Genomic DNA, 27,293 nt, shown 5'->3' with positions numbered 1-27,293 from the left:
TGGGCTGCATCCCAAAATATGTTCTGAACACCCTGCAGTACTTTACCATCAGAAACTTGACCAGCACCATCGACAACAAACAGCAAAGATGGGGGGGAAAAAAAGCAACCTTCAGTGGACCATTCTTATAACATTATTAAAAAGCTCAGTCAGTGCAATGTTCCAGGTTGGGTGGTTCCAGAGGTTCCCATCAGTTACAGGGAAGGAATGGTTGTTTCCCAAATTACATCCTATTTCCCTATATCTTTATTTTTTATTTTTTATTGAGCCTTTATTTAACTAGGCAAGTCAGTTAAGAACAAATTCTTATTTACAATGACGGCCTACACCGGCCAAACCCGGACGACGCTGGGCCAATTGTGCGCCGCCCTATGGGACTCCTGATCACGGCCGGTTGTGATACAGACTGGAATCGAACCTGGGTCTGTAGTGAAGCCTCCAGCACTGAGATGCAGTGCCTTAGACCGCTGCGCATTACTTTTGATGAGAGCCCTATGGACCCTGATTCTACAATGACAAAATCACGCTCTGAATGTAGTTTAGACAAGTCGACAGAGTTGGGTATTCAGCTTCGTTCACGAGGAAAGAATGGGCCCTGGTCAAAAGTTGTGCACTATATAGGAAGTAGGTTGTCATTTGGGAAGTATACCAATATTTCAGGTGCCAGACAAAAATAATTTTACTAAAATAAAAATGGAATAAAAATGGGTAAAAGATAAGAGTGGGACCTCCCGAGTGGCGCAGCGGTCTAAGGCACTGCATCGCAGTGCAAGCTGCGTTGCTACAGATGCTGGTTCGATACCCTTCTAAGTCGCAGCCGGCCGCGACCGGGAGACCCATGAGGCGACGCACAATTGGCCCAGCGTCGTCCGGGTTAGGGGAGAGTTTGGCTGGCCGGGATGTCCTTGTCCCATCGTGCTGTAGCGACCACTGACACGGTCAACAGGTGTACGGTGTTTCCGTCGACACATTGGTGCGGCTGGCTTCTGGGTTAAGCGTGCAGTGTGTCAAGAAGCAGAGCGGCTTGGCGGGGTTGTGTTTAGGAGGATGTGTACGGGAGTTGCAGCGATGGGACAAGACTAACTACCAAATCGGATATCACAAAATTGGGGATGAAAAAAGGGGGGGGAAATGAATAGAGATAAAATATACAAAAATAAAAGATAAGTGGTCCAGAGGAGAGGTAGAGTAGAGGATAGGTAGAGGAGAGGGAGAGGATAGGTAGAGGAGAGGGAGAGGATAGGTAGAGGAGAGGGAGAGGATAGGTAGAGGAGAGGGAGAGGATAGGTAGAGGAGAGGATAGGTAGAGGAGAGGCTCTTCAGGAGGTTTAGTGAATGTAGGCTCTGTAGACAGCCGACATGTCGTTGTCTGACTGGTCCAGTGCTTTAGCCCTCTTGTAGACCTACAGATAAAGACAAAGAGACAGACAGAGCGACATGGTTAGTACGTATCAGGAAGTAACGTTACGTTGTTGTCATAAAGTGAGACACTAAACATACAGTGGGGAGAACAAGTATTTGATAACCTGCCGATTTTGCAGGTTTTCCTACTTACAAAGCATGTAGAGGTCTGTAATTTTTTATCATAGGTACACTTCAACTGTGAGAGACGGAATCTAAAACAAAAATCCAGAAAATCACATTGTATGATTTTTAAGTAATTAATTTGCATTTTATTGCATGACATAAGTATTTTATACATCAGAAAAGCAGAACTTAATATTTGGTACAGAAACCTGTGTTTGCAATTACAGAGATCATACGTTTCCTGTAGGTCTTGACCAGGTTTGCACACACTGCAGCAGGGATTTTGGCCAACTCCTCCATACAGACCTTCTCCAGATCCTTCAGGTTTCGGGGCTGTCGCTGGGCAATACGGACTTTCAGCTCCCTCCAAAGATTTTCTATTGGGTTCAGGTCTGGTGACTGGCTAGGCCACTCCAGGACCTTGAGATGCTTCTTACGGAGCCACTCCTTAGTTGCCCTGGCTGTGTGTTTCGGGTCGTTGTCATGCTGGAAGACCCAGCCACGACCCATCTTCAATGCTCTTACTGAGGGAAGGAGGTTGTTGGTCAAGATCTCGCGATACATGGCCCCATCCATCCTCCCCTCAATACGGTGCAGTCGTCCTGTCCCCTTGGCAGAAAAGCATCCCCAAAGAATGATGTTTCCACCTCCATGCTTCACGGTTGGGATGGTGTTCTTGGGGTTGTACTCATCCTTCTTCTTCCCCCAAACACGGCGAGTGGAGTTTAGACCAAAAAGCTCTATTTTTGTCTCATCAGACCACATGACCTTCTCCCATTCCTCCTCTGGATCATCCAGATGGTCATTGGCAAACCAGACGGGCCTGGACATGCACTGGCTTGAGCAGGGGGACCTTGCGTGCGCTGCAGGATTTTAATCCATGACGGCGTGGTGTGTTACTAATGGTTTTCTTTGAGACTGTGGTCCCAGCTCTCTTCAGGTCATTGACCAGGTCCTGCCGTGTAGTTCTGGGCTGATCCCTCACCTTCCTCATGATCATTGATGCCCCACAAGGTGAGATCTTGCATGGAGCCCCAGACCGAGGGTGATTGACCATCATCTTGAACTTCTTCCATTTTCTAATAATTGCGCCAACAGTTGTTGCCTTCTCACCAAGCTGCTTGCCTATTGTCCTGTAGCCCATCCCAGCCTTGTGCAGGTCTACAATTTTATCCCTGATGTCCTTACACAGCTCTATGGTCTTGGCCATTGTGGAGAGGTTGGAGTCTGTTTGATTGAGTGTGTGGACAGGTGTCTTTTATACAGGTAACGAGTTCAAACAGGTGCAGTTAATACAGGTAATGAGTGGAGAACAGGAGGGCTTAAAGAAAAACTAACAGGTCTGTGAGAGACGGAATTCTTACTGGTTGGTAGGTGATCAAATACTTATGTAATGCAATAAAATGCAAATGAATTACTTAAAAATCATACAATGTGATTTTCTGGATTTTTGTTTTAGATTCCGTCTCTCACAGTTGAAGTGTACCTATGATAAAATTACAGACCTCTACATGCTTTGTAAGTAGGAAAACGTGCAAAATCGGCAGTGTATCAAATACTTGTTCTCCCCACAGTACAACTTTGTTGTTCATGGAAACAGAATTTGGTCAAATGAATAGAGGGGGGTTCCAAAAGAAACATCTCACTGGATTAGATAATAGGGAAGATGAGATGATGTTTACTGATCTCTTGTCTTGTAGCATGTCTTATTATTATCTGGTAAATATGAGGCTTCAATCAGTTCATTGAGGCTTCAAATCAGTTTGTTCAGTCAATTATTTACCATCCTCATGTCCCCCTCAGTGTCTGTGTACCAGGGGGGTTCATGTCCCCAGAGAGTGAACAGAGAAACTGTACCAGAAGTACTCAGAGAAACTGTACCAGAGGTACTGGACCCCTGACACTGTGGGCTCGACTGTAACACTGGAATGGAACCCACAGCCCACACTGAGGACTGGGCCAGGTTAGGAACAGTGTTCCCACAGCCCACACTGAGGACTGGCCAGGTTAGGAACAGTGCTCCCACAGCCCACACTGACGACTGGCCAGGTTACGAACAGTGTTCCCACGCCCAGTCCTCAGTGTGGGCTGGGCCAGGTTAGGAACAGTGTTCCCACACTGAGGACTGGGCCAGGTTAGGAACAGTGTTCCCACGCCCAGTCCTCAATGTGGGCTGGGCCAGGTTAGGAACAGTGTTCCCACACTGAGGACTGGGCCAGGTTAGGAACAGTGTTCCCACAGCCCACACTGAGGACTGGGCCAGGTTAGGAACAGTGTTCCCACAGTCCACACTGAGGACTGGGCCAGGTTAGGAACAGTGTTCCCACAGCGAGGACTATGCCAGGTTAGGAACAGTGTTCCCACAGCCCACACTGAGGACTGGTCAGGTTACGAACAGTGTTCCCACAGTCCACACTGAGGACTGGGCCAGGTTAGGAACAGTGTTCCCACAGCGAGGACTATGCCAGGTTAGGAACAGTGTTCCCACAGCCCACACTGAGGACTGGCCAGGTTAGGAACAGTGCTCCCACAGCCCACACTGACGACTGGCCAGGTTAGGAACAGTGTTCCCACGCCCAGTCCTCAGTGTGGGCTGGGCCAGGTTAGGAACAGTGTTCCCACACTGAGGACTGGGCCAGGTTAGGAACAGTGTTCCCACAGTCCACACTGAGGACTGGGCCAGGTCAGGAACAGTGTTCCCATAGCGAGGACTGGGCCAGGTTAGGAACAGTGTTCCCACACTGAGGACTGGGCCAGGTTAGGAACAGTGTTCCCATAGCGAGGACTGGGCCAGGTTAGGAACAGTGTTCCCACACTGAGGACTGGGCCAGGTTAGGAACAGTGTTCCCACACTGAGGACTGGGCCAGGTTAGGAACAGTGTTCCCACACTGAGGACTGGGCCAGGTTAGGAACAGTGTTCCCGCAGCCCACACTGAGGACTGGCCAGGTTAGGAACAGTGTTCCCACACAGAGGGGGTTCATGTCCCCCTCAGTGTCTGTGTACCAGGGGGGTTCATGTCCCCCTCAGTGTCTGTGTACCAGGGGGGTTCATGTCCCCAGAGAGTGAACAGAGAAACTGTACCAGAAGTACTGGACCCCTGACACCGTGGGCTCGACTAACATTGGAATGGAACCCACAGCCCACACTGACGACTGGGCTAGGTTACGAACAGTGTTCCCACAGCCCACACCGACGACTGGGCCAGGTTAGGAACAGTGTTCCCACACTGAGGACTGGGCCAGGTTAGGAACAGTGTTCCCACACTGAGGACTGGGCCAGGTTAGGAACAGTGTTCCCACACTGAGGACTGGGCCAGGTTAGGAACAGTGTTCCCACACTGAGGACTGGGCCAGGTTAGGAACAGTGTTCCCACACTGAGGACTGGGCCAGGTTAGGAACAGTGTTCCCACACTGAGGACTGGGCCAGGTTAGGAACAGTGCAAGCTGCCTGTTTATTAATTCCCAAACTCCCAGACACCAGAGGAGCTGGAAGCAGCACAGGTCATTATATATCAGTTAGTAATGTTGACATATATCCACCTTATATGTAGAATACGTACATCCCATTTTCTATACTGTAGGTGCTGGGCTAACAATATGGGTAATGTGTCCATGGGTATGTGGATATTTAGACCGTTTGAAATAGCTAAGATCCACCCCCAATGTAAACATTGCCATTTAGAATCTCATTGTCGGCCATTTTGTGTGTGTCAATCCAACAACGTCTTACCTCATTGGCTGCTGCAGCCATAGGGGTTGGGTGATTGGCTGTGTCACCCATGGAGATGGCTAGCCTCAGATCCTTCTGAATGTGTTTCAAATAGTAGTCTGGTTTGAAGTTGCCCTGTAGGATATCTGGAAAGATCCGGGGGAAAGACCTTATCATCATTAGCAGTGGAGAGATGTAATAAAACAATATGCCATTTTGAATAGTTTAACCATAGCCGAGGAAGGTATTACAACATGAACTGAACAGGTAACAAACTTTGTAACCATCAATATTGGGGCATCTTTTACTAAACGAGTCATGCTTTTAGGGATAACACTGGCCCCAAACCGGACACGTTGCTTGTGAGAGAAATGAAAAAATAATTTAACACATGTTAAATCAATTGAATTCACTATGCTCCGAGTTTCCAATGGGCTCTGGTCTAAAGTTGTGCACTATAAAAAGGGAATACGGTGCCATTTGGGAGACATTGTATTTTTTGCTGACTCACTCAGCAGTGTTTTTGTTTCTGACTCACTCTGGCATTTTTGGTCCACGAAGGTGCTGGCCATCTGACCCTGAGACAGGATGTCCAGGAAGGTATGCTGTGATTGGCCCGTGGCCTGGGCTAGGGTCAGCCCCTCGGCGATGGTGGCCATGAAGCTTCCCTGTACCATGTTGAGGATCAGCATCATCTTTGCTGCGTTACCCGCCTCACCTGAGAACACACACACAACATGGACACATGTTAACCTGCTTCACCTGGTACAACAGTAAATTGGATAGCCCTTGGCTAAGACACTCCAGTGTGACTGGCCTAAAACTCAGACCACCTACCTAGGAAGAAGGAGGTCTTTCCCATGGCCTGGAAACAGGAGCTGCAGTCTTCGTAGACCGTCCTGTCTCCGGCAGCTAGGATGACCAGCATGCCCTCGTTAGACACCTGCTGGCTCCCTGCCACAGGAGCCTCCAGGAAGCGCCCGCCCCGCGACGATATCACCTAATGACAGACAGGGACAGGAGCCAATCAGACAGTGGTGTGGCAGTAGAGGAGCTAATGAGAGAGCATAGGATAAGATGATTGATGATGTAACGACAATACCCAATGGGAGAGCAATGATGGCCTAGTGACAGTGGGAAGTGCAAGCATTAGTATGTATGTGTGTACCTGTGAGAGCTCTGTGATGGTCTCTGGGTCGAGGGTAGACATCTCTACGTAACATTTCCCTGGCCTGATGCCCTGGAGCACTCCACTGGGACCCAGTACCAACTGGCAGGAGGGGAGGAGAGAGAGGAGAGAGGGGAGGAGGAGCGAGAGAGAGGGGAGGAGCGAAAGAGAGGGGAGGAGCGAGAGAGAGCGGGGAAGCGAGAGAGAGAGAGCGGGGAGGCGAGAGAGAGAGAGCGGGAGGCGAGAGAGAGAGAGAGAGAGCGGGGCGGCGAGAGAGAGAGAGCGGGCGGCGAGAGAGAGCGGGCGCGAGAGAGAGAGCGGGGCGGCGAGAGAGAGCGGGCGCGAGCGAGAGGAGAGAGCGGGCGGCGAGAGAGAGAGACGGGCGGCGAGAGAGAGAGCGGGAGCGAGAGAGAGAGCGGGAGGCGAGAGAGAGAGAGCGGGGAGGCGAGAGAGAGAGAGCGGGAGGCGAGAGAGAGAGAGCGGGAGAGAGAGAGAGAGCGGGGCGGCGAGAGAGAGAGAGCGGGGCGGCGAGAGAGAGAGAGCGGGGCGGCGAGAGAGAGAGAGCGGGGCGGCGAGAGAGAGAGAGAGCGGGGAGGCGAGAGAGAGAGAGGGGTATGAAGAGCAATAGGCAGTGACATAAATTAGTCACTGCAGTCGGAACAAAAAAGGCATTACAATACTTTTCACACCAAGCTTACTAACTGCAGCAACATGGTAGCCTGGGAGAAATCCAGTCTGTTTGTGCTAACATTCCACTCTTTTTTATCTGCCTGTAAATCTGGCCTGAATACACGCATACAAACTTTCTCCATTGAGATTTGTGTCGGTTTCCTTAGTACTTACATCTCTGGCAGCCTTGGGGTCTGAGACGCAGGAGAAGGTGATGTCACACATGGAGACCACCTCTGCTGGGGTCCGCCCTAACCTGGCCCCCTCCTGGATGAACAGGTCACACTGCAGTAGGAAGACAACAGGAACAAGACAGGACGTGAGCTCACAGGAAGTGATGTCACAACAGGAAGTAGGTCAAATTCAGAACCAAACCCAAACTTTGTTACGTTACATTATAAATAAAATGATTTATTGCATAGATTACAATACTGTACCAAGTAACTGTTGTTTTAATAATAATGTTGATGGAATCACAGGAGTAAATTTTCTGTATAGTATTTTCTCACATGTTGGTTGTCTTGTGGTACCTTTTCTGCTGTGCGATTCCACACTGTGACGACGTGACCCATCTTTAACAGGTTGGACACTATTCCACTACCCATAAGCCCCAGCCCTAGGAACCCTATCCTGTAAGAGGGAAAGATACAAGAGTTCACATTTTTATTCCTTTTCCTGATGGACAAAAAACACTGGGGCCAGTATTCAGAGTCGTAGAGTAGGAGTGCTGATCTAGGATCAGGTCCCCCTATCCATGTAATCTAAAAGGGAAATCTGAGCCCATATTAGCACTCTTTGTAAATACAGACCCTGGTCTACTATATAGGTGCAGCCAGTGACTAACACATTGCTCCATTCTAGAACTAAAAAAAGTCCCATCCTCAAGTTACACTGCATCAGAGTTGCCTACGGGCAGTTTGGTCAAAGCCACAACGGCTTGGAAGACCATCGGGAGGAAAAACACCTGTAGGAGAGCTTATTTTATTCCATGATCTGTAAATTACACGCAGAGTACAGTCTGTACTACTGTTTAAATATAGGGAAGAGATCACAGTGATAATTAAGTTAATATATAGATTATTACAGTATCTCCTACCGTTTGTCTGTGGGTATAATACTGCCATTGATAGCTGTACTGTCAGCAGCTTGTATAGATGTTGACCCCGTATCCTGTACAGACCAACAAAAACAAACATCATTTTGACGCACGCATCGAGAGTTCAAGACCACAGAGGAGTACAAACATACTGTATCTAGTGGGTTTACTCGTTTATTGAATATTTTATCTAGAACTTGCTCTTTGTATGAAAAAAGCAATACCATTCAGTAATGCGTGCCATGTAGTAACCACCATGAGGCTGTGCTATAAAGAGAGTACCTTCCCTGGAGTTAAGACTGAAACCAATGACATACAGTGAGGGAGAAAAGTATTTGATCCACCGCTGATTTTGTACGTTTGCCCACTGACAAAGACATGATCAGTCTATAATTTGAATGGTAGGTTTATTTGAACAGTGAGAGACAGAATAACAACAACAAAATCAAGAAAAACGCATGTCAAAAATGTTAAATTGATTTGCATTTTAATGAGGGAAATAAGTATTTGACCCCTCTGCAAAACAGGAGGGATTTTGTCCCACTCCTCTTTGCAGATCTTCTCCAAGTCATTAAGGTTGAGGCTGACGTTTGGCAACTCGAACCTTCAGCTCCCTCCACAGATTTTCTATGGGATTAAGGTCTGGAGACTGGCTAGGCCACTCCAGGACCTTAATGTGCTTCTTCCTTTGTTGCCTTGGCCGTGTGTTTTGGTTCATTGTCATGCTGAAATACCCATCCACAACCGTTTTTTCAATGCCCTGGCTGAGGGAAGGAGGTTCTCACCCAAGATTTGACGGTACATGGCCCCGTCCATCGTCCCTTTGATGCGGTGAAGTTGTCCTGTCCCCTTAGCAGAAAAACACCCCCAAAGCATAATGTTTCCACCTCCATGTTTGACGGTGGGGATGGTGTTCTTGGGGTCATAGGCAGCATTCCTCCTCCTCCAAACACGGCGACTTGAGTTGATGCCAATGACCTCGATTTTGGTCTCATCTGACCACAACATTTTCACCCAGTTCTCCTCTGAATCATTCAGATGTTAATTGGCACTTCAGACAGGCCTGTATATGTGCTTTCTTGAGCAGGAGGACCTTGCGGGCGCTGCAGGATTTCAGTCCTTCACGGCGTAGTGTGTTACCAATTGTTTTCTTGGAGGGAGATTGACAGTTATTTTGTGTTTCTTCCATTTGAGAATAATCGCACCAACTGTTGTCACCTTCTCATCAAGCTGCTTGGCGCTGGTCTTGTAGCCCATTCCAGCCTTGTGTCGGTCTACAATCTTGTCCCTGACATCCTTGGAGAGCTCTTTGGTCTTGGCCATGGTGGAGAGTGGAATCTGATTGATTGATTGCTTCTGTGGACAGGTGTCTTTTATACAGGTAACAAACTGAGATTAGGAGCACTCCCTTTAAGAGTGTGCTCCTAATCTCAGCTCGTTACCTGTATAAAAAGACACCTGGGAGCCAGAAATCTTTCTGATTGAGAGGGGGTCAAATACTTATTTCCCTCATTAAAATGCAAATCAATTTATAACATTTTTGACATGCGTTTTCCTGGATTTTTTTGTTTGTTATTCTGTCTCTCACTGTTCAAATAAACCTACCATTAAAATTATAGACTGATCATTTCTTTTTCAGTGGGCAAATGTACAAAATCAGCAGTGGATCAAATACTTTTTCCCTTACTGTACCATTTACATCCGTTATACTGAAATTCCATCTGAAACCCACATGCAAAACCAACAATGGCAGTAGCTAACTGTACCCCTACATAACATGTATCTACAGTAGCTAACTGTACCCCTACATAACATGTATCTACAGCAGCTAACTGTACCCCTACATAACATGTATCTACAGCAACTTACTGTACCCCTACATAACATGCATCTACAACAGCTAACTGTACCCCTACATAACATGTATCTACAGCAGCTAACTGTACCCCTACATAACATGCATCTACAACAGCTAACTGTACCCCTACATAACATGCATCTACAGCAGCTAACTGTACCCCTACATAACATGTATCTACAGCAGCTAACTGTACCCCTACATAACATGCATCTACAGCAGCTAACTGTACCCCTACATAACATGCATCTACAGCAGCTAACTGTACCCCTACATAACATGCATCTACAGCAGCTAACTGTACCCCTACATAACATGCATCTACAGCAGCTAACTGTACCCCTACATAACATGTATCTACAACAGCTAACTGTACCCCTACATAACATGTATCTACAGCAGCTAACTGTACCCCTACATAACATGCATCTACAGCAGCTAACTGTACCCCTACATAACATGCATCTACAGCAGCTAACTGTACCCCTACATAACATGCATCTACAGCAGCTAACTGTACCCCTACATAACATGTATCTACAACAGCTAACTGTACCCCTACATAACATGCATCTACAGCAGCTAACTGTACCCCTACATAACATGTATCTACAGCAGCTAACTGTACCCCTACATAACATGCATCTACAGCAGCTAACTGTACCCCTACATAACATGTATCTACAGCAACTTACTGTACCCCTACATAACATGTATCTACAGCAGCTAACTGTACCCCTACATAACATGTATCTACAGCAGCTAACTGTACCCCTACATAACATGTATCTACAGCAGCTAACTGTACCCCTACATAACATGTATCTACAGCAACTTACTGTACCCCTACATAACATGTATCTACAGCAACTTACTGTACCCCTACATAACATGTATCTACAGCAACTTACTGTACCCCTACATAACATGTATCTACAGCAGCTAACTGTACCCCTACATAACATGTATCTACAGCAGCTAACTGTACCCCTACATAACATGTATCTACAGCAGCTAACTGTACCCCTACATAACATGTATCTACAACAGCTAACTGTACCCCTACATAACATGTATCTACAGCAGCTAACTGTACCCCTACATAACATGTATCTACAACAGCTAACTGTACCCCTACATAACATGCATCTACAGCAGCTAACTGTACCCCTACATAACATGTATCTACAGCAGCTAACTGTACCCCTACATAACATGCATCTACAGCAGCTAACTGTACCCCTACATAACATGTATCTACAGCAACTTACTGTACCCCTACATAACATGTATCTACAGCAGCTAACTGTACCCCTACATAACATGTATCTACAGCAGCTAACTGTACCCCTACATAACATGTATCTACAGCAGCTAACTGTACCCCTACATAACATGTATCTACAATAACTTACTGTACCCCTACATAACATGTATCTACAGCAACTTACTGTACCCCTACATAACATGTATCTACAGCAACTTACTGTACCCCTACATAACATGTATCTACAGCAGCTAACTGTACCCCTACATAACATGTATCTACAGCAGCTAACTGTACCCCTACATAACATGTATCTACAGCAGCTAACTGTACCCCTACATAACATGTATCTACAACAGCTAACTGTACCCCTACATAACATGTATCTACAGCAGCTAACTGTACCCCTACATAACATGTATCTACAGCAGCTAACTGTACCCCTACATAACATGTATCTACAACAGCTAACTGTACCCCTACATAACATGTATCTACAACAGCTAACTGTACCCCTACTAACATGTATCTACAGCAGCTAACTGTACCCCTACATAACATGTATCTACAACAGCTTACTGTACTCCTACATAACATGTATCTACAGCAGCTAACTGTACCCCTACATAACATGTATCTACAGCAGCTAACTGTACCCCTACATAACATGTATCTACAGCAACTTACTGTACTCCTACATAACATGTATCTACAACAGCTAACTGTACCCCTACATAACATGTATCTACAACAGCTAACTGTACCCCTACATAACATGTATCTACAGCAGCTAACTGTACCCCTACATAACATGTATCTACAACAGCTAACTGTACCCCCTACATAACATGTATCTACAGCAGCTAACTGTACCCCTACATAACATGTATCTACAGCAGCTAACTGTACCCCTACATAACATGTATCTACAGCAGCTAACTGTACCCCTACATAACATGTATCTACAGCAACTTACTGTACCCCTACATAACATGTATCTACAGCAGCTAACTGTACCCCTACATAACATGTATCTACAGCAACTGCTTATTAGTTTCAAGGCGATCCAGTAAAATCAGACAGCGAATGGAGAGGTCATATGGTAAAGTTCTGTCACAAATGGCACCCTATAAAGTGCACTACTTTTGACAAGAGGTTAAAGCACAGTGCCTCATTTGGACAAAATGTGGGGTAGAAAAGAACTGGTGCCAAACGCAGGGCCCTAGTTATAGGGAGCCGTTTGAGACAGACGGCTTGCTCACCTCCTCAACGATCTTCAGGCGTTTACTGATAGGCTCCATGGATGAGGCAGGCTGAGGAGGGAGAGAGAGAAAGAGTTACAGACAGACATTAGTTTACACACAAACAGTGCTGCTAACATCCTCCTAAACTACCACACTGGTTGCGTCCCAAATAACACCATATTCCCTTTATAGTGCACTACTTTTGACCAGGGTTCACTCTCTGAACAGAGAGACACGTTTCATTCCTAGTTCTGGCAGTGTCAGTGAGCGGCTAAGCTAATGCTAGCTAAGGTTTGTAGCATGCTGCTAGGCCTGCTTTGGTAACACTGACGAGGACTATGTGATTGCAAAAATTCTGTGTCGAGTTCATTCATCCAATTCTAGGAGGAAGTAGAAACTAGAGGGGGAATTTATTTTTAAAAAATACATATAGAGTTGCATGGAGCATCTTCTGGAGTCTGTGTGTGTGTGTAGAGCAGGGTTGTCAAACTCATTTTTCCCCGGGGGCCACATTCAATCTTCAGCAAGGTCCGGAGGGCCGCAATGAAAATATGTTATATATCCTCCAAGTCAAAATGTGAAAAAAATTGTCCTATATACATCTTTTTTTGGAATTTGATGCTTCCCGACTATCTAGCTTTCATTTAAATGATTATTAGCAAGCAGGACACAGTCAAATAACTGTATGAATGTAGGTCCATTATCATTTCTACACAGTTTCGACTTGATTTTAGGCATTTGAAAGTATATTTAGTTCATTCCGTATGTTTGACACCCCTGGACTAGAGTTTGGCGGTTTGTACTGTACTAGTAACGTCTGGTGTGTGATAAGATAATGGTCTGTAACATCCGGGGAATACCAGTTAGAACTGTAGTACCGCAGTTATCAGAATAACCACATGTTACTACAGTTTAACGGTTACAGTTTCACTTGCGGTGTGTGTATGGCTTGCTATGTATCTAAAATAAGGCAAGGAATTATGGAGCTCAGAGTGAATAGTGTTGCCTGAGGGAGATTCAGAGTGAATAGTGTTGCCTGAGGGAGATTCAGAGTGAATAGTGTTGCCTGAGGGAGATTCAGAGTGAATAGTGTTGCCTGAGGGAGATTCAGAGTGAATAGTGTTGCCTGAGGGAGATTCAGAGTGAATAGTGTTGCCTGAGGGAGATTCAGCCCTGTGTGTGTGTGTGCAACTTTATTATCACATTATATCTGCTTTAACAGTGGATACATACACACCCAAATGGAACCCTATTTCTTATATAATGGACTACTTTTGCCCTATTGGCTCTGGTCATAAGTAGTGCACTAAATAGGGAATGGGGTTCCATTTGGGACGCAGAGGAGGATTCAGAGGGAAATCCATGCAAGCGCAGCAGGACAGGGCAAAGGGAGGGAAGAGACCTCTATAAACAATAGACTTCAAGTGCTTCCAGATCAAATAAATCATCCAATTGATTTCTTTCATAAAAACTGTGCTAGATGGAAGTACCAGTGAAATGTAAAAGGGAATCGCCACAGTAGTGTAGAGAAACATTTACATTGAATGAACTACCTAATAAAGCAACACACTGACTGAACTACACACAGACAACGAAGGGGGAAGAAAGGGTTAATGATCAACAAGGAAAAAAGTTGCAGGCAAAAAGGGCTGTGTCCAAACTGTCTGCTTCCCGGTTCTCCACCCTTCTCCTGAAGTGCGCACTTGCACACTCCCCATCGTGGATTTAAAAGCACTGGATTGGAGTCCCCTCAACCCTGGATTGGTGTAGCCTAAACACTGAATTGGTGTAGCCTAAACACTGAATTGGTGTAGCCTAAACACTGAATTGGTGTAGCCTAAACACTGAATTGGTGTAGCCTAAACACTGAATTGGTGTAGCCTAAACACTGAATTGGTGTAGCCTAAACACTGAATTGGTGTAGCCTAAACACTGAATTGGTGTAGCCTAAACACTGAATTGGTGTAGCCTAAACACTGAATTGGTGTAGCCTAAACACTGAATTGGTGTAGCCTAAACACTGAATTGGTGTAGCCTAAACACTGAATTGGTGTAGCCTAAACACTGAATTGGTGTAGCCTAAACACTGAATTGGTGTAGCCTAAGCCCTGAATTGGTGTAGCCTAAGCATTGGCTGGAGGAAGTCTGTTTTCACCATTATGAAATCCATGATGGGGTGTGTAAGACAAGTGCACACTTCAAGAGAAGGGTAGACAATTGGAACAGACCTTATTCCTATGAAGCTCATACACAAGCCTGTGTTATTCTCCCACTTAACAGAGTAGGGTGAAGTTGCCCGTAGACGCTGATCTTGGGTCAGTTTAGCATTTTTTCTCCACTGATTAAGGTTAGGGAGGGGAAGCTGATCCTAGATCTGTACCTAGGGGGAACCTCACCCCCTGTGCCCTAAAAACCCAACAGTGTGCTGCCACAGCTGCAAACCAACCAGCCCCCCCCAAACCAAGCAAAACGTTTTACAAACGTTCCCTCTTACCTTCTCAGTCTGGCTGAGCAGAAAGTGGTGGAAATGGGGATCATCCTGTACTGGCTACAATGGAAAAGAGTTCAACTGTTGAAATGGGGATCATCCTGTCCTGGCTACAATGGAAGAGACTTCAATTGGAAACTAGTAGTATTCCCTAAACCAGAGTTTCCCAACCCTGGTCCTCGACTACCCCCAACAGTACACATTTTTATTGTAACCTTGGACAAGCACAGCTGATTCAACTTGTCAACTAATCATCAAGCCCTCAATGAGCTGAATGAGGTGTGTTTGTCCAGGGCTACAACAAATCAGTACTGTTGGGGGTACTGGAGGACCAGGGTTGGGAAACACTGCTCTAAACTAGTAGTAGTATTCTCTAAACTATACTGAACAAAAATACAGTTCATTTAAGGAAATCAGTCAATTGAAATACATTCCTTAGGCCCTAATCTATGGATTTCACATGACTGGGAATACAGATATCTGTGACCAGCAGAAGAAGAAAAAAGATTGGGGCATGGATCAGAAAACCAGTCAGTATCTGGTGTGACCAACATTTGCCTCATACAGCACGACACATCTCCTTCGCATAGAGTTGATCAGGCTGTTTTTGTGGCCTGTGGAATGTTGTCCCAATCCTCTTCAATGGCTGTGCGAAAGTTGCTGGATATTGGTGGGAACTGGAACACACTGTCGTACACGTCGATCCAGAGCATCCCAAACATGCTCAAAGGGTGACATGTCTGGTGAGTATGCAGGCCATGGAAGAACTGGGCCATTTTCAGCTTCCAGGAATTGTGTACAGATCCTTGCGACATGGGGCCGTGCATTATCATGTTGAAACATGAGGTGATGGCGGCAGATGAATGGCACGACAATGGGCCTCAGGATCTCGTCATGGTATCTCTGTGCATTCAAATTTCCATAGATAAAATGCAATTGTGTTTGTTGTCCGTAGCTTATGCCTGCCCATACCATAACCCCACGGGGACCTCTGTGCATAACATTGACATCAGCAAACCACTCGCCCACACGACACCATACACGTGGTCTGCAGTTGTGTTGTGGCCGGTAGGACGTACTGCCAAATTCTCTAAAACGACGTTGGATGCAGCTTATGGTAGAGAAATGAACATTCAATTCTCTGGCAATAGCTCTGGTGGACATTCCTGCAGTCAGCATGGCAATTGCGCGCTCCCTCATCTGTGGCATTGTGTTGTGTGACAAAAATGCACATTTTAGAGTTGCCTTTTATTGTCCCCAGCACAAGGTGCACCTGTGTAATGATCATGCTGTTTAATCAGCTTCTTGATACACTATATATACACACAAAGGTATGTGGACACCCCTTCAAATTAGTGGATTTGGCTATTTCAGCCACACCCGTTGCTGACAGGTGTATAAAATCGAGCACACAGCCATGCAATCTCCATAGTTTGCCACCTTTCCAACAAGCCAGTTTGTCAAATTTCTGTCCTGCTAGAGCTGCCCCGGTCAACTGTAAGTGCAACATTCACTACAGAGTTCCAAACTGCCTCTGGAAGCAACGTCAGCACAATAACTGTTTGTCGGGAGCTTCATGAAATGGATTTCCATGGCCCAGCAGCCACCATTGGACATGTACAGGCTCACCGCCATTGGACTCTGGAGCAGTGGAAATGCGTTCTCTGGAGTGATGAATCACGCTTCCCCATCTTGCAATCCGACAGATGAATCTTGGTTTGGCAGATGCCAGGAGAAAGCTACCTACCCCAATGCATAGTGCCAACGGTAAAGTTAGGTGAATGAGGAATAATGGTCTGGGGCTGTTTTTCATGGTTCAGGCCCCTTAGTTCCAGTGAAAGGAAATCTTAATGCTACAACATACAATGACATTCTAGACGATTCTGTGCATCCAACTTTGTGGCAACAGTTTTGGGAAGGTCCTTTCCCGTTTCAGCATGACAATGCCCCTGTTAACAAAGCGAGGTCCATACAGAAATGGTTTGTCAAGATCGGTGTGGAAGAACTTGACTGGCCTGCACAGAACCCTGACCTCAACGAACACCTTTGGGATGAATTGGAACGCCGACTGCGAGCCAGTCCTAATCGCCCAACATCAGTGCCCGACCTCACTAATGCTTGTGGCTGAATGGAAGCAAGTCCCTGCAGCAATGTTCCAACATCTAGTGGAAATCCTTCCTAGAAGAGTGGAGGCTGTTATAGCAGCAAAGGGGGGGGGACCAACTCCATATTAATGCCCATTATTTTGGAATGAGATGTTTGACAAGCAGGTGTCCACATACTTTTGGTCATGTAGTGTATTCCACACCTGTCCGGTGGATGGATTATCTTGGCAAAGGAGAAGTGCTCACTAACAGGGGTGTAAACATATTTGCGCACAAAACTTGACAGAAATAAGCTTTTTGTGCACATGGAACATTTCTGGCCTCTTATTTCAGCTCATGAAACATGGGACCAACACTTTACATGTTGTGTTTATATTTTTGTTCAGTGTAGTAGTAGTATTCGCTAAACTAGTAGTATTAGTATTCGCTAAACTAGTAGTAGTAGTAGTAGTAGTAGTAGTAGTATTCGCTAAACTAGTATTCGCTAAACTAGTAGTAGTATTAGCTAAACTAGTAGTATTATTCTCTCAAGACACTCCCTGGCCTGATTGAGGTTACACCCTATTCTCTAGGCTATATAGTGCACTACTTTTGACCAGAGTCCTATGGGCCCTGGTCTAAAGTAGTGCACTATATAGGGAACAGGTTGCCATTTGGGACGTCCATTGAGGTGCTGTTCCAGAAACATACATTCTACACAGGTCTACTCTGCACAGATGATCAGATATTTTTGAATGGCTGGTAACGTGTTCTAACATGTCAGGAACCATATTAAACTAAGACTCAGCGATATGACGTTGCCAGCAGGATGAACTGCAGATATTGCAGATGAGTGTGATGCAAGACATTTCACTGGCGAAAAAATATCTGCTCATGGGTGTGCTTCGCGTTGCAGGGCCCAAAACAGCAGAGAAGTTTAGCCTCACGATTCAAGTCCATCTGATATTGCTGTTAACTTTGTTCATCGCTGACTCCATCTTTAATATGGTGTAAGAATCTATTATAATCATATGCTGAATTTGTGTTTCTGGAACGCGCAAATGTCACTGTATAGCTAAAGCTAAAAAAAAATGACTTGCACCCCTTTCTTTAAACTGCTAGAATTGTTTTTAAAGCATATATGTTTACTTGAAATCAGAAAAAGCAAGCATTTTGCTACAATCTGAAACTCTAGCTTTTCTTCTGCCATGTTGGAATGACTCATGCCTTAGACTAGAAAGCATTACGCCTTATCGCCTTGTTTCCTTCTGACTACTCATGTTGAAGAGGACTCCCACTCAGGATTGAGCATCTCTACCACAGTGGTCACCAACCCTGGTCCTGGATGAGTAACCATAGCATGCAGGCTTTTGTTACAGCCCAGCACTAAAACTTCATTAGAATGCTCCCATTTGTATGTGCCCCAAATTTAGGGGTTAGTTTCCTGACACAGACGAAGTCTAGTCACGGACTAAAAAACGATTTCCTCTGAGTTAGGAGTAGGCTAAAAAACACATACAGATCTCAGATAACCAAGCTAATCAGCTCTTAGTGCTGGGCTGGGACAAACCCCTGCATCCTCTACCTCTCCAGGTCCAGTGGTCAGTCAGTACCCACTGCGTTCTGTAGCGTAGCGGTAAAGGGAGCTGAAGGTAAGGCAGGCAGGCTGTATGAAGGGTTCCACCTACACTGCTCTCCCATTTGAATCCTGAAACAGGTCCAGTTGTCCCCAGGTCCCCTAGCCGCTCAACACTGGACGGCTCTGGGTCAGATTCAGTTAGGTCCTTCAGGGAGAGAGACACACATTACCCCCTAGCCGCTCAAAACTGGACAGCTCTGGGTCAGATTCAGTTAGGTCCTTCAGGGAGAGACACACACATTACCCCCTAGCTGCTCAAAACTGGACAGCTCTGGGTCAGATTCAGTTAGGTCCTTCAGGGAGAGAGACACACATTACCCCCTAGCTGCTCAAAACTGGACAGCTCTGGGTCAGATTCAGTTAGGTCCTTCAGGGAGAGAGACACACATTACCCCCTAGCCGCTCAAAACTGGACAGCTCTGGGTCAGATTCAGTTAGGTCCTTCAGGGAGAGAGACACACATTACCCCCTAGCTGCTCAAAACTGGACAGCTCTGGGTCAGATTCAGTTAGGTCCTTCAGGGAGAGAGACACACTGGAAGTCACTTTAAAGACTGTAGACACTACATGCCTAATATTGGGGAGTGGGGTTGATTAGATTGACGTCTCCCTGGTAGGTTCAGTTTATCTATGGAAAGAACAACAGTTCTGGAGTGTGGGGTGTAAGACTGTTCTTCAGGGAGAGAGAGACATTACCCTGGTGGTTCACTCAGTCATGCTGTAGACTAGATAACCTATACATCAGGTGGGGGTGTGACGTCGACTACAGTCACTTTAAAGACTAGAAACACTATAATAATGTGGAGTGAGGTGTCAGTTAGGTCTGTCAGGGAGCGAGACATTGCCCTTGGAGTCACTTTAAAGATACACTATAATCAGGGGTGCACATACCTTTTTCAGTGAGTTACTCAGGTGAGTACCAGCAGATGGTGTCTGGTACTCACCCCATATGTAGCGTGGTCTTAATAAGTGCAGTCTTCCTCACTGTCCTCCTCAGTGCCGCCACCATTGTCCTCTTCAGTGCCGCCACCACTGTCCTCCTCAGTGCCGCCACCACTGTCCTCCTCAGTGCCGCCACCACTGTCCTCCTCAGTGCCGCCACCACTGTCCTCCTCAGTGTCGCCCCCACTGTCCTCCTCAGTGTCGCCCCCACTGTCCTCCTCAGTGTCGCCCCCACTGTCCTCTGCTTCAGCTTCCTGCATGGTAGATGATGACGATGCTGCAGATGCACCTCCCTGTCCTTGGTTGAGCCTCCAATTAGCTGTCTCCATCCACAGGTCAACAGCAGGCTTTGGGTCAAATGTCTCTGTGGTCTGCTTTGACAGGTGAATGTGCATCAGGGCTGAGAGACGAGCATGTGACAGACAAGATCTGTACCTGGTTTTTATAATGTTGAGATGTGAGAATCCCCTCTCACAAGCTGCACTGCTTAAAGGCAGTGTAAGAGACAGCTTAACCACCTTGTTGATGTTGGAGTAAGCATCTGGGTTACTTGTATTTACTATTTGGACCAAGTCATACACTGCTTTAAGCACATCCATTCTGTCACAGTGGTATCTTTGTCAAGTTGCAAGGTGGCCTCATATTTCTTGAGAATGCTGCAAACTTGTGTTTCCAAAACTGTGGAGGTCTTGCATTTCCTGAGGCCATGTTGAAGGATCAAATACTAAGAAATGATCACATGACTTGAGGGAGTCATATCTGATTTCAAACTCTTCAATTAACCCCCTGAGTAAGTGTGTCTCGTCTCTGTCAGCATCAGCATTGGAAACAGTGTGTGCCCTGTGGCTTTCACCATCAAGCAGAAGTGTGAACTGTCCAATGGCCACCATGAGTTCATCCTTACATTCTCCAATGGTCAGCTTTTCCTTCTGAAACCTAATGGATGTGGTCTTCAAAATGTTGCAAATGTCAAGCATGTTTGACAGAAAGCACTGAAAACGCTCTGTGCAGATATGCTGCAAGTCACTGTTATCACTTGTAACCAGTTGCATTTTAATGGCTGGCAATAGTCTTGATATTTTTAACAGTGTTTCATGCCTCCATGCAGACCATCTGATATTATGAAACTTACCCAGTTTCACAAAGGAGTTCCCATTTTCTTCACATAGCTTATTCAGTGCAGCAGTTTTTTGCTCCACCTTTTTGTAAATAAAACTGCAGCAGCTTGACCACAGAGCGATTAAATGTCTAACAGTAAGGAACGTTGCGATCATCTGATTTCGCGCAATTCTCCAGTGTGTGTGCGGTGCACAGAATGTGCACAAGGGAGTCTCCAACCGCAGCAAGTTGCCGGAGTTTTGGCACAACGCCGTTGTAGATACCTACGTTGACAGCAGCCCCGTCTGTGCACACAGCGACCAACTTTGTTGTCCAGTCATCCAAGCCTGTGTCCTGGAAAAGTCTCACAAGTCCGTCTGTTATGGCCTGCGCGGTTCGGTCAGCACCCAATTCAATCAGTCCAATAAAGTCCGAAGTAAACTCTCCGTTGCTGGACACAGACACAATGTAAACGATTTCCTGCTCAATTTTTGTGATGTCCTCAGATCCATCAAAAAGCAGCCCCCAAAATTCAGCAGACTGCAACTTGGCTCGTAACTCCCCGCTGATGGTGTGAGCGATGCTCTGCATGATCCGTGTGCCCCCTTCACGTGAATGATATGCACCTCCGACATTTACTCCTAGCGGCTTCAGTAAAGGAACATCCTCAGAATAGGAAGACATGGGACGTGCGTGTTTAGCTTTATGGAAGGCGAGGAAAAAAAATATTAAACAGAGCTTGCCGCTGTTCTTCATTTAGCTTGTCTCGCCATCTGGCAAGTGGGCGACTGGACATTTCTTCTCGGCTAGCTTGTTTAGCAATGGCTTGCGCCACATTCGTGTGCTCCTTGCTCTTTTCATGTTTGTCAAATAAAGGATGGTTGAAATTCTTTGAGCCTTTATAAAATGCACCTGTTTTGTCTGCTAGATGTGGATTTGAGAGGAAAGTCGTGCACCACATTTCAGTGCGCTCATCGTTAGCTTCAAGCCACTGCAAATCTTGGAGCCACTTTTCCGAAAAAAGTATTTTCTTCGGCTCTGGCTCCAGTTGGCGTTTTTTGTAGGTGGCGAAACGCCAAAGAAGCTGCTTAATGTCTGTTGCTTTTTGGACATCCCTGACAGTAGTTGACAAGCAACATGTCATGTGTAAGGTTAGATGAGAAGATCGGTCAAGTACGCAAAGGCGCGTAGTAACACAAGTGGCATTACGCATTCCTGATTTTTGTCGCGCTTGCGTACCTGCGTACCAGTTATGTGCACCCCTGACTATAATAATGTGGAGTGGGCTTGACTACAGTAACCTGTAGATGTAGAGGTGGTTTCCCAGACACAGGTTAAGTCTAGTGCTGGACTAAAAAACCAAGCTCAATAGAAAATCTACATTGAAAATGTGTTTTTTTGTCCATGATTAAGCTTAATCTGTGTCCGGGAAACAGTCCGCTAGTGTGGAGTGAGGTGTCAGTTAGGGCTTCCAGGGGGTGAGAGACATATTACCCTGTGGGTTCAGTCACGATGGTAGATAGACTTAACCTATTGGGGTGTGGGGTTGACTAGACAGTCTATACATCTACCAGGGAGTGAGAGACTGGAGAACCTACTAGGGCTGACTAGAGAGCTTATATCTAGTAAAATGTATTTACCTGGCTGTGGGTACACAGTCACACTGTAGAGATAGACTGGAGAACCTACTCAGGGATTTCTACCAGTGAGAGCTTCAGTGGTCTCTGTGTGAATTCATGCCAATCAGTGGGACTGAGGAGCCTAAAGAAGAGTGGGACCAACACCTAGCTGTAACCTGATGCCACAGCAGGTGTTGGACAACTGGCCCTTTAAATGATATCAGAGTCTGTATCAGAATGCCCACCACTCTCTAGTGCACTTCTGAGTGTCCACTAACCTTCTCAGAGGGGTCTTTCAGGGCACTGAGGTCTTCATCATCCTCCTCTAGGATCTTCAGGGGTTTAGTTGGAGTCTTCTTTCCTTTAGAGTCCCCTTTACCCTCAGAGCTCTGTAGGAATAACAGACAGACATTACCCCTTTACCCTCAGAGCTCTGTAGGAATAACAGACAGACATTACCCCTTTACCCTCAGAGCTCTGTAGGAATAACAGACAGACATTACCCCTTTACCCTCAGAGCTCTGTAGGAATAACAGACAGACATTACCCCTTTACCCTCAGAGCTCTGTAGGAATAACAGACAGACATTAACCCTTTACCCTCAGAGCTCTGTAGGAATAACAGACAGACATTAACCCTTTACCCTCAGAGCTCTGTAGGAATAACAGACAGACATTAACCCTTTACCCTCAGAGCTCTGTAGGAATAACAGACATACATTAACCCTTTACCCTCAGAGCTCTGTAGGAATAACAGACAGACATTAACCCTTTACCCTCAGAGCTCTGTAGGAATAACAGACATACATTAACCCTTTACCCTCAGAGCTCTGTAGGAATAACAGACATACATTAACCCTTTACCCTCAGAGCTCTGTAGGAATAACAGACAGACATTAACCCTTTACCCTCAGAGCTCTGTAGGAATAACAGACAGACATTAACCCTTTACCCTCAGAGCTCTGTAGGAATAACAGACAGACATTAACCCTTTACCCTCAGAGCTCTGTAGGAATAACAGACAGACATTAACCCTTTACCCTCAGAGCTCTGTAGGAATAACAGACAGACATTAACCCTTTACCCTCAGAGCTCTGTAGGAATAACAGACAGACATTAACCCTTTACCCTCAGAGCTCTGTAGGAATAACAGACAGACATTAACCCTTTACCCTCAGAGCTCTGTAGGAATAACAGACATACATTAACCCTTTTCACCCCAACCCCAGTTGTAACTAACCTGGTTCAGCTTATCAACCAGCTAATTATTAGAATCAGATGTGCTAGATTAGGGTTGGAGTGTAAACCTACAGGAGGGTATCTCTAGGTACAGGGCTGGAGAGCCCTGGTCTAATCTGTGAATGTATAGACAAGGCAAGTCCTTCTACATACAGTGAGGGAAAAAATTATTTGATCCCCTGCTGATTTTGTCTGACAAAGACATGATCAGTCTATAATCTTAATGGTAGGTTTATTTGAGGGAAATAAGTATTTGACCCCTCTGCAAAACATGACTTAGTACTTGGTGGCAAAACCCTTGTTGGCAATCACAGAGGTCAGACGTTTCTTGTAGTTGGCCACCAGGTTTGCACACATCTCAGGAGGGATTTTGTCCCACTCCTCTTTGCAGAGCTTCTCCAAGTCATTAAGGTTTCGAGGCTGACGTTTGGCAACTCGAACCTTCAGCTCCCTCCACAGATTTTCTATGGGATTAAGGTCTGGAGACTGGCTAGGCCACGCCAGGACCATAATGTGCTTCTTCTTGAGCCACTCCTTTGTTGCCTTGGCCGTGTGTTTTGGGTCATTATCATGCTGGAATACCCATCCACGACCCATTTTCAATGCCCTGGCTGAGGGAAGGAGGTTCTCACCCAAGATTTGACGGTACATGGCCCCGTCCATCGTCCCTTTGATGCGGTGAAGTTGTCCTGTCCCCTTAGCAGAAAAAAGCCCCCAAAGCATAATGTTTCTACCTCCATGTTTGACGGTGGGGATGGTGTTCTTGGGATCATAGGCAGCATTCCTCCTCCTCCAAACACGGCGAGTTGAGTTGATGCCAAAGAGCTCCATTTTGGTCTCATCTGACCACAACCCTTTCACCCAGTTCTCCTCTGAATCATTCAGATGTTCATTGGCAAACTTCAGACGGCCCTGTGCTTTCTTGAGCAGGGGGACCTTGCGGGCGCTGCAGGATTTCAGTCCTTTACGGCGGAGTGTGTTACCAATTGTTTTCTTGGTGACTATGGTCCCAGCTGCCTTGAGATCATTGACAAGATCCTCCCATGTAGTTCTGGGCTGATTCCTCACCGTTCTCATGATCATTGCAACTCCACGAGGTGAGATCTTGCATGGAGCCCCAGGCCGAGGGAGATTGACAGTTATTTTGTGTTTCTTCCATTTGCGAATAATCGCACCAACTGTTGTCACCTTCTCACCAAGCTGCTTGGCGATGGTCTTGTAGCACATTCCAGCCTTGTGTAGGTCTACAATCTTGTCCCTGACATTCTTGGATAGCTCTTTGGTCTTGGCCATGGTGGAGAGTTTGGAATCTGATTGATTGATTGCTTCTGTGGACAGGTGTCTTTTATACAGGTAACAAACTGAGATTAGGAGCACTCCCTTTAAGAGTGTGCTCCTAATCTCAGCTCGTTACCTGTATAAAAGACACCTGGGAGACAGAAATCTTTCTGATTGAGAGGGGGTCAAATACTTATTTCCCTCATTAAATTGCAAATCAATTTATAACATTTTTGACATGCGTTTTTCTGGATTTTTTTGTTGTGATTCTGTCTCTCACTGTTCAAATAAACCTACCATTAAAATTATAGACTGATCATTTCTTTGTCAGTGGGCAAACGTACAAAATCAGCAGGGGATCAAATACTTTTTTCCCTCACTGTACTATTTACATCCGTTATACTGAAATTCCAACCTGGCAACCAACCAACCATACTGGACTTGGGTATCCCTAGTTCTCCACTTCAGTATTATAGTGACATAGTCCAACTGTTGTTGAACTCATTTAGATGAACAGTTATGAGTGGTGACCGGAGGTCAATTCTCTGATGGTTGGACAAATCCCATCTGTCTGGTGGCAATGTGACAGACATCACATCGCTTGCTTAGCCATACCACTTCCTCCCGCTCCAGCTTACACCGAGACTAGAACCCTGGACATTTGCCTCGCAAACTCACGTAACCGCCCTCCTGAAACGGTCTTTCCAGTTGCGTCACAGTATGAAAAATGTACAGTATGAAAAATGTATGCACTCACTAACTGTAAGTCGCTCTGGATAAGAGCGTTTGCTAAATTACTAAAATGTCACAGAAAAGCTAGAAATTCAGCAACGCAAGTGGAGACATTTCAGGATGAGGAGGAGTGAAGTTATGGCAGGCGGTGGTTAGCTTTGCGGTTTGGAGCGTTGGGCAAGTAACCGAAATGTCACTGGTTCGAATCCCCGAGCCAACTAGGTGAAAAATCTGTCCATGTGCCCTTGAGCAAGGCACTTAACCCTAACTGCTCCTGTAAGTCGCTCTGGATAAGAGCGTCTTCTAAATGATTAAAATGTAAATCCCCATCTGTTACACCATCAGCTGTTCTCTTGTGTCTGGATTATCCAGGCTATATCTCCTGTTATCTACAGCATTATACCCTCCTCACCTGTTCTTTACCCCTGTTTTTGGGACTAACACAATCATGTTCACTTGGTACGAAATGGAAGAAAACGGTCTTTAAAAAATGTATTTTCTGGCTACTTTCTGCCTGTCTTTAGGGGTTCAACTACCTCACCTGTTCTTTCCCCCCCTGTTTCTCTTTCTTCTTCAGGAAGTCTTCCACCGCGTCCACAGCTTGTTGGAAACGTTTGCCCTTGTTGATCTTGATCATCTCCTCTTTGTGGGGATGGTATGGCTTCAGCTGCTCCACCTTTATCCAGGCACTGCACACACACACATGGATAAGTGATGGAAACAAGCTAGATATGTATATTAGTGATAAGTGATAGATCCTGTAGTAGGTTGTTTGTTTACTTACTGGTCTTCAGTTCCAAAGAATTTGACAAAATGGCATTTTTTGCCTCTTGGCTTTTTCAGGTCCTTTGGAGGACTGACGACCTGGAAAGCCAAAGAAAGTGATTCACAATATCCTTTACACTTTAGCCTCCAATACAATTCGAAGTCAAAACGACCATGGGGGTGTTCAGATTTCCCTAGCTATAATTCGACAGATCTTACCTTGCCTGGCCACGGAGGATAGCGCCCGAGCTTTCCCCTAAAACAAGAACATTGTCATTTGATTGATGATTAAACGTTGAATTATCGAGATAACGTTTAAATTCGTTGTCGCAGTAAATATTGGCATCGAACATGAAAATCCCGGGGCACAGTCACCAGCAGAATATTTAGTTAGCTAGTTAAACTTCAGATTGATGTTGTTTCTCGAACATCACAGTACACACTTTTCAACTGGCATCAGTAAACATGTGGAGATACCTAAACGAACCAGTGTATAGATATAGCTAGTATATGGATTGAGCAATATATTTACATACAGTTGCGTCCGGTTTCACTTCTCTGGGTGCGGCAAGGCTAAGTAGTTTACTAGCTAGCTAATGGCTATGCTGACTCGGGCTAGGCAGGCAGTATTTGTTTTGAGTTCGATCGACAACTACCGTTAGTAAACGAATCTAGTCACACATACCTGATCTAATGTAACGAAAATACGCGAATTCAGTTAATCCGACACGGATTCAATGTACACAATGAAATTCGAATGGAATAAGACGATTTAACTAAGTTAAAATGCATATCTCACCAAACCAAGTCCCCGATTCTCAGATGCATCGTCGCCATCTTAGAACTTTACTGAAACGTCGCACTGAATACC

General features: G+C 45.7%; 1 protein-coding gene and 1 non-coding gene across 7 annotated transcripts; both read right to left on the bottom strand.

Annotated features, from left to right (window-relative positions):
* Positions 1 to 1,249: 1,249 nt before the first annotated feature.
* On the bottom strand, positions 1,250 to 27,293 carry LOC121569993 (putative oxidoreductase GLYR1). 6 transcript variants are annotated; one of them, XM_041881405.1, is made up of 16 exons: positions 27,222 to 27,293; positions 26,642 to 26,678; positions 26,442 to 26,521; positions 26,199 to 26,346; positions 22,688 to 22,798; positions 18,801 to 18,896; positions 15,035 to 15,088; positions 12,559 to 12,609; positions 8,172 to 8,245; positions 7,585 to 7,705; positions 7,250 to 7,360; positions 6,407 to 6,508; positions 6,076 to 6,238; positions 5,777 to 5,956; positions 5,260 to 5,384; positions 1,250 to 1,403 (listed from the first exon to the last, which is right to left on the bottom strand). In XM_041881405.1, exons 1-16 carry the CDS (start codon positions 27,257 to 27,259, stop codon positions 1,329 to 1,331), a joined length of 1,566 nt encoding a protein of 521 aa, XP_041737339.1. In that variant the 5' UTR covers positions 27,260 to 27,293; the 3' UTR covers positions 1,250 to 1,328. The 6 variants fall into 6 exon arrangements, with proteins under 6 accessions (XP_041737339.1, XP_041737340.1, XP_041737341.1 ...); XM_041881406.1 differs by having other exon boundaries at positions 7,606 to 7,705; XM_041881407.1 differs by lacking the exon at positions 15,035 to 15,088.
* LOC121570809 lies at positions 7,963 to 8,044 on the bottom strand. Its single transcript, XR_006001548.1, has one exon. It is a non-coding gene; the product is annotated as a small nucleolar RNA SNORD35 (small nucleolar RNA).

Source organism: Coregonus clupeaformis, chromosome 7, assembly GCF_020615455.1.
Source record: "Coregonus clupeaformis isolate EN_2021a chromosome 7, ASM2061545v1, whole genome shotgun sequence".
NCBI lineage: Eukaryota > Metazoa > Chordata > Actinopteri > Salmoniformes > Salmonidae > Coregonus > Coregonus clupeaformis.
Note: the sequence above shows the minus strand (reverse complement) of the source record. Positions and strands in the feature narration are given on the sequence as shown.